Source organism: Serinus canaria, chromosome 4A, assembly GCF_022539315.1.
Source record: "Serinus canaria isolate serCan28SL12 chromosome 4A, serCan2020, whole genome shotgun sequence".
Lineage (NCBI taxonomy): Eukaryota > Metazoa > Chordata > Aves > Passeriformes > Fringillidae > Serinus > Serinus canaria.
This window is the reverse complement of record NC_066318.1, coordinates 14,508,299-14,524,397: the sequence shown is the minus strand read 5'-3', so window position 1 is coordinate 14,524,397 and position 16,099 is coordinate 14,508,299. Positions and strand designations below refer to the sequence as shown.

Below are 16,099 nucleotides of genomic sequence, written 5' to 3'. Positions count from 1 at the left end.
AAAAACAAGTGTTCAGACTTGATCCCAAAGATACTCTTTTAGTCAATCTAAACATGAATCTGAGATCACCACACAGAATATGGATAAAACTCATTTGTCTGTCAGATGCAAGATGATTCTGGAGAAGGAAAAAGTAGCTTCAAACACTGCAGAAACACCTGCATGTGGTCTCTGCAGGAGGCACAAGCTGTCGATGTCCACAAACCACTGACTGAAGAAAGCTCTGTTACATAAACAATGAAATGGGTTTGTTCATGCTAAGTGCTGTCTCTGTGGTTAGTCACAGCAGACAGATCTCTTCCTGTCTTGGTTACTTTCTCAGCAAACTGGAGAAGGAGCCTCAGGAGAAGGGAACTCTTTGGCTTCCTCAGCTCACCTCAAACGGGATGCCCCTCGAGCATTTCCCTCAAACTCTACACATCTACTTGTAGTTTCACAGTTCTAACCTTAATGCATGATGAGTGACAAAAATGTTTTAAAATTTTCCCTTCAGAGAAACAACAAATCTGGATAATTAAATAATAAAAACCAGAATTCTTCAGACTTATGTTGCAAAATGAAGTAGTGAACAATTAAGATACATCCAGATGTAGAATGATTTCCCATACTGATATACACAACAATCATTATAGTTGCAAAGGACACCAAAAATGTTGAACTTACTGGCAAAGAATGTTCAAGAATTACAGCACGATAAATCTACATAACTGTGAATTTCACATACTAATCAACATTTGCTCTCCAACATCAAGAGCAATGGTGAAGGATAACACAGAACAATCTGAGCACCCATCAGCTCTTATGCACAGTAAGGAAGCTGAGAATACCTGCTAAAACCCTGTAGCTCTCAGGAAACTGAAGTGACCACAAATTGTCAAGGAAAGCTACATACATTTGAAGTCTACTCTTAAAAGCTTATGTAGCAAGATTTAACTTGATTTTTATCTGGTGTGCATACTCAAGTCAAGTAGAAGCAGTCTGTCTTCTGTTTAAAAGAAAGAAAAAACACTCCCAGGACTAGAGGTGGATACAAGCAGCTTTTACTTTTTTTCTACTGGGTGTTTGACAGCATGGAATAGCTTCTGGTTTTGTGAGAAGGTACTACAAACAGATATCAAAATGGTATTTGGATTCTAAATCCAGCAACTGAAGATCTAGGAAATACCTGCTTTAAGGTTATCCCTGCCCCAAGTCTAGTTACAGACTTGATCTGTACAATTAAAATGACAAACAAAGAAACTGTACACAACCACACAATTGAATTTTCTCACCAAGTACAGAGGAAGGGTTGTACAGGCAAACAGAAATTCCTTTTCATACTAATCAGTACTTATGAACAAAAAACAAAATGCTTTTTAAAAATACACTTTTACTACTTTTGAGACTTCAATAAAAAAATAAAACAGCCTGTCAGACTGAACAGTTCTTCCACATGACAGAAATGATTCTCTAACTGGCCAGACCAATCAATGGTTGTCTCTCACACTTCTGCTACCAGGGGGAAAGAACTGAGATCCAATACACTGGCTCTAAAATCAAAGCAGCCTTAAGGAACCCACTATTCCAGCCCACCCTCACTAAGCCCAGTCTCCCAGTCTGCACTGGGTGCACCCACACTGAACATGCCTAAATTGGCAGTTTGGTTCAAGCAATTCTTGTTTTTCATGTAAGCTGCCTTTGCTCACCACATGTTGGTTCAGGTATGTGAGGTTTTTCCTGAAATCTCTACCAGTAGAAAACTAAACCAGAAGCTCTGATCTCAAGGCTAGAACAAGTGGGGGGCACACTAGTGCTGATCTGCTGCACAGCACTGCCAGTGCTGCTCACACAAATCAGATTTGTTACTTGAGGTGCAACAAGCACACCTGAGAGAGGCACTGATTATTTATTTCAGAGTTGTGCAAGCCTGGGTGCTCAGGGGTATTCTGCAAGTCAAGCACACTAACTATCAAAACTTATTACTATTTATACATTTCAGCAAAGAAAGGAATTAGTGTTCACTGGCTACAAGTTCCATAGTTCTCTTTACAATTAGTATTCTTTCTTCCATGGGCTAAGGACCTCTCTTGTTTCTCATGCTAATTAGTCTGTGTGCCCAGTACCTCTCCCTTTTGGGTCAATAGGTTTCTTGGCTTGGTGGTCCATCAGTCACTGCTGTGATCTCCCTCTGCCAGAACTACCTTTAATCCACTCAGACCTGATCCAGCAGAGATGCTGAGTTGGCTTTATAGGCTTCATCCTTATCTTGGGGGGTCTGCCAACTGTTCTTGTGGCCTGTAAGTTCTGCACTCCCCGTGCCCACTATCAGTGTTACATCCTTCTTCCCAAGCCTTGTTAGCTGCCCCCTCATCTGAGATCACTGAAGCCTGTCAAGCCCTAAATCTTAACAAGGCAACTCTTAAACCACTAATTTGTTTTTTTAACACCTGGACATCACCTAGTTCTTACCTGTTAGTTGCTATTTGCCTCACAGATTAAATTTCCCTCATTGCTCAGCAGGCTTGAAAGTACACAAAAATCAAGGAACACCCTTTCTCAAGAAAATTTTACATATTCCACATTTTGTGACATGAGGATGGACTCAACAGATGAACAGATGAATTCTTCACCACATTGCAACATTAGAAAGGTCCGGACATTTCCAAAGCAAGGTAACAGTGCTCCAACTCTGGAGTGTGTTCAGCTCTTTCAGCACAGTATGATTTAAATGGAAAATAAAGAACACATGACCAGGATCACTCCTCTCTCTGGCATGTGAAGGTGTAAATTCACATACCATGTCAAAAGCACATAATCCATTACTTCACATCAAGGATTATCTTCCTCTCCATTACTGAAGGTGTCTTGGCTCCACAAATCTTTCAGAGTTTGAACTGGTAAGCAGAAAATCCCACTGGAAGCTTTTTTGTTTTGGCACTTGAGTATTTAGTCTACAGTATAGTTGTTAAAACGCTTTACTACCAGAAGGAGTATTTTCTTGACAAGTCAGCAAGACTTCTTAAGCTGCCATATTACAGCGCAGGGCATCTTCCTCCCACTTAAACTCACAATCATTTGTTGGTTTAATGCTGACAATTTCTTTTCTGGCTTTGAAATTTTTTAATTCTGAATTTCTGTCTCACAGACAAGTAATATATGGGAAAGTAATCCTCATCTGGCAAAAAGCAAAGACTGGGTTTATTAAGGAATATCTCAAATATGCACAAAATTCCCTAGACTTACACCAGCCTCTGAATGCTCAGTAACACACATCCAAGCCTTTGTCCTGACAAGCTTACAATCTAAATAGACAAGAGACAAGCTACAGCCAACCTGCAGTAATCAGTGTTTACTACATGACTTATCTTTTGTGCAGATAAAATGCCTTGTCACTGGATAAACCGAGCAGAAACATTTCTGAAGTAAGCTAAACTGCTGGAAGACAAAGGACACTGGAGAACAAGGCAACTGCACTAAGACAAAAGCAGAAAAAACCTGAAGAAACTGGGTAAACCAGCCGTCCATGAGCACCGACCTACTGTAGCAACTTCAGCATCTGCTCTGACTGGCTGGTGCCTCCCACTGACTGTCCTACTCATGCCGGACCTCATGGCAGTGTTTAAGAATGGCAGCAGCCTCTTCTATTAGCACAAAAATCATTCTACAGTACCTCTCATTAGTAACAACCTGGAGCAAACACTCTCAGCAACCTTTTAGTTCTAGGTCAGTCTTCAACAGAACAAGTTCTGGTCACTACATCTTGCTTCCATCTATGGGAACGTTGCTGAAGTGACAAATGGCAGGAGGGCTTGGTTTAACACCCAGATGGTCGGGGATTTGCTCCTGTGCAGCTACACCTGCTGCTCAGCTGCCACTGAGCTGGGGCTCAGGGCTCCTTCAGCCTTTTTACTACACAAACTCTTTTTCAGAAGTCATTCATTGACACTTGGAAACACATTTGTGATAATCATGCCTGCCAAGCACTAAACTATTTTAGCTCTATACCAGAGTATAAGACTTTATTTTTTATTTTCACCTGAAGTGTGCAACCTCCTCCAGATCTGTGAGCATTCTCCTAGCAAGTGGCACACAGTCCCAGGCTGGAAGAACGAGGAACATCACACTGTTGGAAGCCACAGAAAAGCAGAGAACTGAGAAGTCTCTTCCCACAGCCATTCCACTATTTTATCACACACACAAAAAGTATCGAATAACTTCACATTTTCTGTGGAACTCCAGCCTTCAGCCCTGATTTAGTTACCTTTTTGCTAAGGACAGATTTCAGCATTAAACACCTTGCTGGGAATATGAGTATGTACTTTTGAATCAGCTCCAACAAAGTAGCACAATTTAAACAGGAAAACACACTTCACCAGAAAGAGTCTCTCAAAAAGCAAAGGCTACTCCATTATTCTTTATCACAAAAGGTTTTGCAATACAATTCACAAACTAAATTATTTGCCACCTCTGCAAATAATCAGTAACAAGTAAAAAACATGTATCCAATAAAGTTCCTTAGTTGATCAAACACAGAAACATTACAGACCTTAGATGTTGGATATGACAAACCACAAAAATAGTCAACGCAATGGCAAATTTAATTTTGATGGATAGAGATGGTAAAAACTCAAAAAATTACAGATTGCATGTTTTTTGTAGGTCAGTATTCAGACAAAGCTGTAAGACTAAATTTATTTGGTTTATTAACATTAAGATATAAGTGGTATTCTTCATAATACAATCCTTTTAGGCAGGCAAATAGTCAGCTCCTTTAACTTCAAGTCACTGAACTTGCCCATACACCAAGTATCTTTAACCAGGATCCTTGAAAGTGGCCCTCAGCAAGAAAGCCTCAAGCACACAGAGCTCATTTCTGCTATGCCCAAACACAGGACAGGCTGTGAGAACACTGCAGAAAACTTCCATGATTGTTTATAAACTGCATCAGATGCATGTCAGAGTATAAACACTGACTCCGCTCCCCAAAAAAACATAGAAACAGAGCTCCTCTTTTTGTTCAAATCTGAAGGAAATGCTGCTGAAGAATCACATTTTGCAATGTGTTTGATTTCCAGAATGCAATCAGCACTTAGGACATAAATCCTATATGAATGCTTATTTTTTTTAGCTGAATATTGGATTTCTTGTTGCTCTTCAATTACTACTGTCCTCAATTTAATCAACATTGGCTCCACCAACAGAAATAATTTTATTCAGAAAGGAAAATATAATTGGTTTAAAAGTGCATACTGTAGAGGGAGAACTGCATTATAAATTAACATTCTTATGCATTTCACACTCAATATTAAGCCTTGGGGGTTTAATCTGTAATCACGTGAATGACACTATACCTTAGAAGGGCCAGAAATAGGATGTAAAAAAAGTCAAAGACACGCCAGTAACGGTGACAATGGTCTCTGTAACAATGCCATGCCAAGCCTGGTACAGGCAGGACAGGAGGGCTCACACCCAAGTTATACTGGAATACACTGGTGTTACTCCTCCATGCTACGAGGACAAAGCAGAAGTGAGAAAGATGAATGTTGAAATTTTTCCTATTTACAGGCAATCATTCACCTACTTATAATTGCCTGGGAGCTCTCTCAGAATTAAGAGGTGGGAATTGAAACTGTTGTGACAAAGCCATAAACAAATAAGCCTGATGGCACCACTGCATTTTCTGGAGCTGTCGATCATGCACCTTTCCTATTTACTAAATTCATTTCTTAAAGGTGCTCACTAAAAAGGGGGAAAATCACTGAAGGCACAGGTTGACTTAGGTTCCTGTGCCATACTGTCAGACTGAACTATCTTTAAAAAAACAAAACAGCAAACAGAACTCTTCAGCCAAGCAGACTGTGATTACACTGATGTGATAGACTCAATTACTGAATTGCCAGGGGGCCTAATGCTGTTCACACAGACAGAAGCAAAGATACACATAAAATTTCTGAAATATTCAAGATATCTCTTGATATCTCAAGAACTATGATTTTCTTTTCTTTTCAGAAGTTCATTAAAAGCAACACAAGATCTGTCTGGGCAGCCAGAGGACAAATTCAGACAAATAATAAAACAAGGATTTCCTGGCCGAAGTGTAGCAAGGAAAATTCTCAGTTAAGAACAAACAAACAAAAAGAGCCAAACAGCCAGATATGGTCACTATACTTTAGACACATAATTTAAAATAAAAAAACTATGCCTCAGTATTTGCAAATTAAGTATTGGCAAGCCATTATGTAAGTTAGATGCAAAATAAAATCCCAAGCTATTTTTGATAAACCAACAGAAGTTGCACTTCAACATAGCTCTTGCTGACTTTACTGATATAAAGATAGAATATTCTGGGTTTACAGTAACACTGCAGATCCTGCTGCCTAAGGGCTGGTGATATGGAAGAGAAATTGTTTACATCCACACTGGCCCAAGAGTGGTTTTTTTTTAATATTTGTTTCAAGTACCACAGAATTGAATTTCAGAGTCACTGACATAAAACAGAAAGTGAAACCCTGGAAAGATTAGTGACCCAAGTCCCCATCTCCTCAGTCCAGAATCTTGTTCATGGCGATATTTGCATATGAAACAGGGAGAGCTGCTACAGAAATACCAGTTACTGCATGACTGCTGCCTCTAAGGCACCTGCTATTTCCCCATGGAGCTCCAGGCCACACTGACACTGTCAAGGATGTCCATGATTCACCAGCAGAACACCGTTTACCCACTTGACAAAAATTTCTACTGACCGAGTCAAAATACAGACTACAGGTCTTTTTTACAAGCATCTTTTGAAAGACGTCTAAAATTCATATTTCACCAGAATTCATTCATAAACCAAGACCACACTAAATCAGGATTCTCCAGAGATGGTACTTACATAGATGCAGTTTAACTATTTCAGTACAGGATTTTAAAGCAGCAAGCAATAAAGTTATTTCTGCCAGAGACAGCCCTTAAAACATTTTCACACCACCATTCACAATAACAATTTAATCCTGATGGGAATGACTGAGCTCTACTACATCCTAGAATACAGAGACAAGATCACTATAGACAGCTCTGATTCAAACGTTGAGATTTAAAATAAATGGACAAAAAAACCCTACCAAAATGCACAGAGCAATAAATTAGAAGCAAACAAAAAGTACAAACCCTTGATGCTCTAGCTTCAGGATACAGAAAGTCTTTTTAATAACAGACTGCCTACATGCCTAGTGCTTTGGTTATTGAATAACTACACAAAGCAGTGACAAAAACATTGCTAAATACATTTTTATGCTACTACAAGGAAAACTCCAGCTTCCATTATTTCATAGAACCTCTTTTTATTTCCAGGTACTACCATGGACAGTTTCTTATTCCAAACAATATGCCAGCTATTCATAACCCACGGGGAAAGAAAAGCCCCAAAACAAACCCCCCCCACAGCATCAATTCACTCAAACAACCTTTTCAAAAGCCACTACTATTTATGAACAAAAGATCCTGGGCCTCTCAGTAATATTTTTGTCTAGCACATTGTTTAAAATTATCCATTTTCATCAACTACCCCAGCAGCAAAAAAAAAACCCCACAAGCAAATGGAGATGAGCCACAATATGAGAGAACCTCCGTGGAAAAGGTAGCTTTGTTTTCCAGGAAGCGTACAGAAAAATGCCTCCATATTTACTTCACCTAAAAGCCTGGGTAAATCCAGGCCCACACTCACGATATCAACACAGTGAACACACCAAGCTCTCCACACTCACTGCTGGATGCTCACACATCCCTCGCACCCGCACTTGGAACCACCTTTCTGCTGAGCGGGGAGGGCGATATCCCAGGCGATCCAGGTTTTACCGCAGGGAATCAGACACCCTTGAAGGTACAGCCCAACACAAAACGGAGCTCTCATTCACCCGAGCCCGAACTCAAGCGCTCCCCTCACCCTCCACACCCTGCTCCGGACACACCAACTGCAATTCCCCATCCTTAAGGCACGTATGGACCGACACGGGGGACGAATTCCCTATTCCCTGAAACGGCCCCTCTTCCCTGCAGGCACACAGCCCGCAGCACCTTCTCCCCGCCGCGCCCGGAGCCGTTCTCCGCGCCGCACAGCCCCGGAGCCGGCAGCCCGGGCACACCGACAGCGCCGGCTCCGCTCCCACCACCCAGGGGACAGCAAGTTCCACCCCCGAGCACCGTGAGCTCGGACACGCAGGCTGGTCTGTGCCGGGAGGTCCTCTGCCCGCACACACACCACACACACAGAGCCCTGTGCCCTTCCACACTCACACACGCCCCTGTGCTTTCGCACACGCTCACACAGAGCCGCTCGCCCCCCGCCTCCCCAGGCACCTCCGGGCGCCCCGCTCTGCTCGCACACCGCAGGCTCAGCGCGCCCCGCTCACAGCCACACCTGCACGGACCTGCAGGTCCTGTGAGCGCGCCCCGCTCACAGCCACACCTGCTGGCCCCATACTCACGGGGCAGAACTGGCCCCAGTGCTCCCAGCAAGGCCCGGACACTGCAGCCCCACATCCTCCACACCCCAGCCCGGTGCCTGCACGGAGAGCCCCCCAGACGCGGAGCCTGCCCGCTGTCCCCCACTGCCCGCGCCCAGCGGGATCCCCGCTCCTCACCCACAGCGGCCGCTCCCGTGTCACCCCCTCGGCTGTGCCCACAGCCCTGCCCCGCCACCGCGGGGATCCCCCCGCTCCATTCCCGCACCCGAGCCCCGCACCCGCCACCGCCCGGCCCCAGCGGCCGCCACAGCGGGTCCGCGCCCCCCGCCCCCAGCGCCGGGCCCGCGGCGGCCCCGCTGGACGCCCGCGGCCCCGGCCCGCCGCTGCCAGGGCCCCCTCACCTGCTTGCGTGGTGTCGCTCAGGTCGCAGCCGCTGCCGGGGAAGTCGCGCAGCTTCCTCCCGCTCAGGCACAGGATGCCCGAGCTGCCCGCCTCCTCCAGGGCCCGCTCCAGGCTGCGCACCGTGTGCGACTGCGGCAGAGCCGCCGCGCCCCAGTGCGGCCCCGAGGAGAAGGAGAGAGTCAGGTGCGCGGGGATGCCGAGCCCCGCCGCTCCGCTCCCGGCCGCCGTCCCGCTCCCGCTGCCGGTGCCGTTGTTGCCGCCGCCGCCCCCCTGCCCGGCCGCCATCTTGACCGGCCCCTCCACAACAACGGCAGCGGCCGCTGCGCAGGCGCCGCGGGGCCCGCAGGGGGCGCCCCGGGACGGGGCGGGGCCTCGCGGCGCCCTCGGCGGCGCCAGCCAATCCGCGGCGGCGGCAGCGCCGAGGGGCGGGGCTTCATGGAGGGGGCGTGCCGCTGTGTGCCCGAGGGCTCGTGTGCCGCTAGGGGGCGCTGCCGGGGCTGTGGGAGCGGGACCGGGACCGGGAGCGGACCGGAACCGGGATCCTCTTGGCAACGGAGGCATCCCGGGAGGGGGGGGAGCCCAGGAGGGAGGGTACCGCAGCCGGGACAGGAGCGGGCGCGGTGGTCGCCGTTCCGGAGGGCGAGGCTGCGGGGAGACTTCGGAGCCGTAGGAACGCGGGGAACATCGGCTCGGCAGCCCCGGCGCCGCTGCGAGCGCGGCCCTGCCCGCTGCCCTCCAGCACCGCTCGGTTCTGCCGGTGCCCTCGCGCATCGCTCAGCTCTGTCCGCTACCCTCGCGCACCGCTCGGCTCTGCAGGTGCCCTCATGCACCGCTCAGCTCTGCCCGCTGCCCCGGCACCGCAGCTCTCCTGTGCCGGGAACATCGGAGTCTCCTTGGCCTCTGTCTCGCAAAGCCGGGCACCGGCCGAGCCGGGCACGGACTGCAGAAATCACCCACGAATTGTCTGTGGCAGAACAAAGGGAAGACGAGCGAGCGGCTCACCCTGAAATGGGTAAAGGAATGCTCACTAAGGCCCCAAAGACACGAATGCGCCGAGATCAGAAAATGAAAGGGCAGTGGGGAGACACAAATCAGAAGCCCCTTGCAAGGTCCAGGGCCCTGTTACCTGAATTAAATGAAACAGACCTGCTGGCATACTGGATGCATGGATAATTACCTTTCCTACCATGTAATCAGACCTTGGTAGGTGCTGCATATTTCTCTTCCAAGAGAAATATGGCTCTGGAGCTGTCATTAGGAAATGCTATAGAAAGCCTCATAGACCCACATTTTAATGCAATTGTCATATGTTTGATGAGCAGAATCTGCTTTTCAGCCTTGAACCTCGGGAGGATCCTTGAATTCTTGAATTGGTTTGGGTTGTTTTTTTGTTTATTTTTGTATGCATACGTCATGCCTAATTGGGGGATCTCAGGGAAATTCCCTCTCCAGGGGCTATGGAAGAGCCTGGCCCTCAGCCAGCAGCGTCACTGACAGACAGCTGAGCCATTATTGATCACTAAGGACCGGAGCTGAAATACCATGTGGCCGATGTCTGGGTGACATTCAGCAGAACCACTGAGCCAGGATCAGAGAGCAGGTCCTGAGCAGTGAAGGGTTCAGTGCAGAGCTGTGGGGGTTTGGGGATCTCCCCGTCCTGGCACACAGATTGCCCTTCCAGCAAAGAGCTCTGTGTGCAAAATGCAGCTGTGGGGGGAAGGGGTCCCGTTGTCACCTGCAAACAGTGTGGCTGTCTGCCTCCTCTGCCCTTAGCTCTGGCTACTGCTGGGGGCTGTGCCATTCAAGCTTTCAGATGAATATCTGCCAACCAGTCTGGCTGGGCCACAGCTTCTGCTCTTGCCCTGAAAAAAAACCCATCATTCCCGGGATTCCCAACAAGAAAATCAGCCCAACCTATATAAACACTGCTGACTGCTGCCTTGGTTGAGGTTCCAGCCACAGAGGGGGTGGAGGGTGAATAAACCCAGACTGGTGTTGGGCCAAGTATGTGGGATGATTTTGTCTGCAGACTTGGAGCAGGAGGCACGGTGGCTCTGCAGCTGGCAAGAGTGAAGCAGAGCAGGAGCCAGGACCAGCTCCAGCACATAAATTCTACTAAAGGTTAGAGATAGTTGCTCTGAGTTTCCAAAGCGTTTGGCATGGCACAGGGCCAGCTCAGAGGTGCAGTTTGGTTGTCCTCCCTCCCAGCCACATCACTCAGCCTCTCGCTCTTTAGAGCCCAACTTAGATAAAGAAAGAGGTTAAGCTCTCTTTGTATGATATAGGTCTGACAAATTACCAGAGAGTTAAAACAGTTTTTGGTCACCAGAGTTCTCAGATATTAGGGGCCTTTTTATCTTTAACCAAATACTCTCTGTACCTGCAAGTGCTCATACAAAAAGCAAGCCAAGCTTGCTCAGTCTCACATCTCACATCTTCAAAGGAACTGAAGTTTCCTATATTGTAGGCTCGAAGCAATGTCTGAGGCTTTTCCTCACTGTTCACCAAAAATTCCCAATCTGCAAACTGTCTTGAGCAAATTGCTGCTGACTCAGGCAAAAGCTTGAAAGCTGGCTGCATGTTCCTGTGGTGGAGCAGATTTACCTGTGGGGGTCATTTATCACCTCCAGTAGCTGCAGAACCAGAACAGATGTCTGGAATGCTAAGGTCTAATTACTTTTATTTATAATTTCACAGCCTTTCAACAGTTCTTTTTTCCCATGCCCTCCTTTCTTTGTCATTTCACAAGCCAAACCAGAGTTACTAATCTAGTGGCAGAAGGCTCCCCAAACCAACCTTCCTGGCGCAATGAGCAGTAAGCCATAGCTGTGCCATCCCTCAGTTTCTCCTGGAAAACAGAGATTGTTGCATTTTCTTATTTATTTTGGAAGTTGAGCAGAGGAAGAGGTGGAAATGCTCAGATGTTGTCATGACACTGCAGATGTTGTCATGATATTTTCTTGCAGCCATGCCAGACAGAGTTGAGTACCAGGAGTTTGAAAATTTCTGAAAAGCCCACACTGCCATGAAGAGCTTCCACTTTGAAAGTCTTTGTGGTTACCCACATCTGCTCCAGATGAGATAAAAACTTATTAAGATATGACTTCAACAAATTTAATGTTTATGCCTCAAGGAATGAGATCTAGATCAGGCTTTGATCTAACTTTCAACATGGAATGCAAGATGTGGTTACTCACAACTCTTGCAGTGAGGCAGCCCTTGGCACAGATGGCCCAAGGCATGCTCAGAACAAGGGACTGAGAGCTGTGTGCCCATCCTGCTGCTCTGCCTGCTGCTGCTGCTCCTCTCAGCCCTGCTCAGCATCATCGCTCACAGACCCAGAGCTCCCCAGGGCACTGCCTTCTGCAGAGAGCCAGACAGGATTATCTGTAGTGTTGGTGTGAAATTGATTGTGACAGCAGGGACAGCAAGAGTGGAGTCCTCGGTCACCTTTGTCGCTCTGCAGCGTGTGCTGCAGGCTGTGTCCCAGGGCAGGCCACGCCTGTGGTGAGGACATCAAAGCACAGTGACAAGGCGAGGTGCTGCCCAGGGTGTTGTGCAGAGTGATGTTCCCTCCACACCTCCACAGTGCTGGCAGGCCTCTGCCAGGCCACACAAGCTCTGCCACCTCTGGCCAAGCAACAGGGATTGTCAACAGCAGGGAGACCCCTGAAGCTTTCAGTGCTCCTGAGTAAAGTCCTTGAGGTGAACACACAGCAGGGCTTGTCAGTCTAGATTGCCATTTACTTAGAGAAATGAAATCCTCCTGAAATGTAAGCACTGACTTTTTTTGCATCCTTTAGAAACTTCCTTTTGCTTTAAGCAATTAAACGAGAGCTTTCCTACTGTTCTTGCTGTGCTTCTTTATAAGTACACTCAGTACTCCTCCATGGGTGAGATACTGAGGTAACAGTCACTGTTCCTTCAACACTCCCATGATCCTGGTGCCATCTCCTTGATGCTTCTTCAAATCCTTTGTGTTTACTTAGCTTATCAGCACATGCTCTGTGTAATGGATATTGCTTTTCTACTTCGAGACCTGCAGGTGTGCACAGCTTCCCACAGGCAGTTAAAATAATCTCCAAATACCTGGATTCAAGATTCATACTAAAGTGGCACCATCTGGCCCCTTTTGAAAGTGAAGCAAGGAAATTATACGTATATTCCTTCTTAGAGCAAAAGGCAAATGCCACTCTATCTCTGCTAAAGGGCAGTCATTTATCTGAAACACCATTTTAAAGAGCTAGAAATAGCTCAAAATACTCCAGCATCTGAAGCTTGAATAGAAAAGAAGCAGGCAGGATTCTGTCTAGCTGCCTTGGCAAGCAATATCTGTTCTTTAAGTCTTTTTGTATAGACCACAATGAGAGAGCAGATCCATTAATGAGAATATTCCCAGTACCTTTCCCAATGGGAGCATCTGATTCATTACACAGCTAGCAATGCTTCATTGAGCACGAGGAAACAGTTCTGAAGGCAGTGGGGAGGGGAGCATCTCTCCTTAAAGACATCATTTCAATCCCCACCTATTCCAGCTACTAGCACTGCAAATATCTCCTTGTAGTGCTGCAGAGGCCTTTGTCCTTCACTGAGCATTTTGGTGTGATTTCAAGCAGGATTTGTCCTTTTATTCTATTTTTAATAACTTGTTTGCTGTGTGGTAGCATACCTGTTTTGCTTGTTTCTTGGAGAGATTAGAAATATAGCTCTTTCAGTGAAGGTTTACTTTAACACTGAGACATCCCTAAAAGCAGCATAAACTGAATCTACTCCTACATGACAACAAGCAGCACAGCCAAGGGTGGTGTACCTGTGGATGTCCATTTACTGGAATGTTGCTTGGCTGGTTACAGATTGCACCAAAGCTTCCAGCTCCCTGTCATCCTGTTCATGTGGTTTTTATGGATTGACTGTGGGACACTCTGCGTAGTCCAGAGGTAAAGCTTATGGGTGTTGTAGCAGTGGTTTTGCATGTGCCAGGCTGAAATGACAATTTAAATACACATACAGAGAGAGAGGGAGAGAAAAAGCCAACAACCTCTCTCTAAAAAACTCAGTTGCTGCATCTGCTAAATTTGTAAGAAGAAAAGCAAGGATTTTGTCATTTTCTGTGGCTGATCTTGTTTTCCCTGAGCAGAGCTCAGTGATGTGTGTACCTCAGCCACTTCATGGCATACAGTGCATACATTCTGCATAAAAACTGAATTATCATCATCAATGTAGTTCATTTTGGGAATGGCTAAAATAAAGAAATATTGGTATAACTAGAATTTTCTTCCAAGAGCCTGAAGAAGTGTTTTGTTTTCTTCCATCATCTCAGGAAGATGATTTTCAAGTGGTAACATATGGTTGAAAGGCCATGTTCAGCATCTAACAATAGAACATAAGCTCTTTCTAGTGGTGCTTCACCAACTTTGGAGCAAACTATTGTAGCTGTACTCCTACCAGTGTTCCTCATGAAGAGCTGAGAATGATGGTCCTGGAGTTCTCATAAATTAAAAGGCCTAAACATCCCCCTTGTAGGCAAAATAAAGTGTCACAAAAGTGATCAGGGTTTTGGCCCACTGAATTAAGTGATTGTTTGTGCTTTGAGCAATTCTGGGAGAGGCTGGAAAGTTTCCACACCCTCAGATAAAAAACGTGTGCATGCAGACTACAAGCCTTTCCTTGACAAATATTCCTACAGCCACCCGGGCTTAGTTCCCAAGGAAAAAAAACTTAAACATTTATTAGCAATTGAGTCATGTAGTTTTGGGTCCATTTCATGAAAGTGAACAGTCATATATTTTGCAATTTTGTATTAAATAACTGTGATATGAGGTGCCCCTGGGAGTAAAAGACAAAGCAGCCAGTGTTAATTTTGAGATCACAGCATAATATTTGTTACAACAATAAATCATGACAAGCAATTTAACATGCAGTAGAGTTACTAAATCTACTTAGAGACCAAGAACACATTTCAGATAATACAAGTGTTTTACTCCTGGCATGTGTTCCTTTCTCCCACTGAGTTTATTTTTGTTTAGTTTTAACTAAAAGCCTTCTAGGGCTCCTTGGGGTTTCATTGTATGACAAGCAGAGCATCTGATAAATTGAAAGGCCCAGTGTCCCAGAGTAACACTTGCTGTTTTGGAACAAGCTGGTCCTGCCTGTGCCTAACAAGGGGAAGGAATACCTGGTGCCCTTGCAGAAGTGCCCCAGTGCTCTCTGAAGGGCTCAGCTTGATGGTTTGTTGCCACAGTATCAGTGAGTCAACACAAAACACTTCTAGAAGAAAGCATAACATAAATATTTCCCCCCTCTTTGTTTCTTTTTTCATTGTTCATTCATTAATCTCCCTTTTTAGTTGTGAAAGTCACATTTCTGACATTCCTTTTTGAGGATGCAGTGTCAAGTCTGTCTGCCAGACACCTGCAGCCCTCTCCAGGGCAGGGGGATTGTGCTTCAGAGGAGGCTCTGGCTCTTCAGGCCTTTTCACCAGCTCCAGCACGTCACCTCCACTGTTGATGTGAGAAATTGCTCAGGACTGAGGTGATGGCAGTGCTCAGACATACTAAGCAAATGGGACACTTGCCAAGATGTTAAGAGGTCACAGACTGGCAGTTGAGAGATAAGAGCACATATCAGCTCATACTTCTCAGATGAAGAAATAGGGCTTGGAAAGGTTTTATCTCTGCCTTTAATGCTATGCACTTGAAGGAAAGCAGCTAATTAAACCTCTCAGCTGGTGAAGTGGAATTTGCTGCAAAAGCTGTGTTGTAGTTCCATGAAAAAATGTCTTTTGAATATTTTAGAAGTTGCCATTTCTAAAATTCTGCCTTTGTCTTCTTTGGTCCCAAATGTTTGTTTCACTAAATGTGATCAAATAGAAACACTGCTGGAAATCTCTCAGCTGTTGCTTCCAGAGTTTCTGAAGATACAAGTGTCCAAGATTTTACAGAAAGCTGGGAAAACTTTCATGACACTGATCTCACAGAGTGACCAACTCCAGCTGCTGCCTTGTGTGGAAACCTGGGTCATTCAGCTCTCGGCTGGCCTGTACCCGAGGAGACTCCAGACCCCTGCTGCAGCCCTTCCCTCGTGTCTCTGGACAGCTGCTGCTTTGCAGGACACTGCCCAGAGCCCTGCTCCTGCACCCTCCTTGGGTGCTAGGAAATGATACAGCTCCTCTCCCAGTACATCACTAAAAGCTGGGCTTACATGGGTACTTCAGCCCTTTCCCAGCAGCCACAGCTTCTCTGGATACTCTGGCCAATTTGCTGGGAAACCTCAAG

The 16,099-nt window shown here is 46.1% G+C and overlaps 1 protein-coding gene across 2 annotated transcripts in view; it reads right to left on the bottom strand.

Moving 5' to 3' along the window:
* Positions 1–9,156, bottom strand: part of LOC103816511 (leucine-rich repeat and calponin homology domain-containing protein 2) — a 41,269-nt gene extending 32,113 nt beyond the window's left edge. For both annotated transcript variants that reach the window (XM_030228788.2, XM_050974395.1), the window contains exon 1: positions 8,825–9,156. In XM_030228788.2, the coding sequence (XP_030084648.1) occupies positions 8,825–9,110 (286 nt within the window). In that variant the 5' untranslated portion in view covers positions 9,111–9,156. The remainder of the gene's footprint in view (positions 1–8,824) is intronic.
* Positions 9,157–16,099: the final 6,943 nt, after the last annotated feature.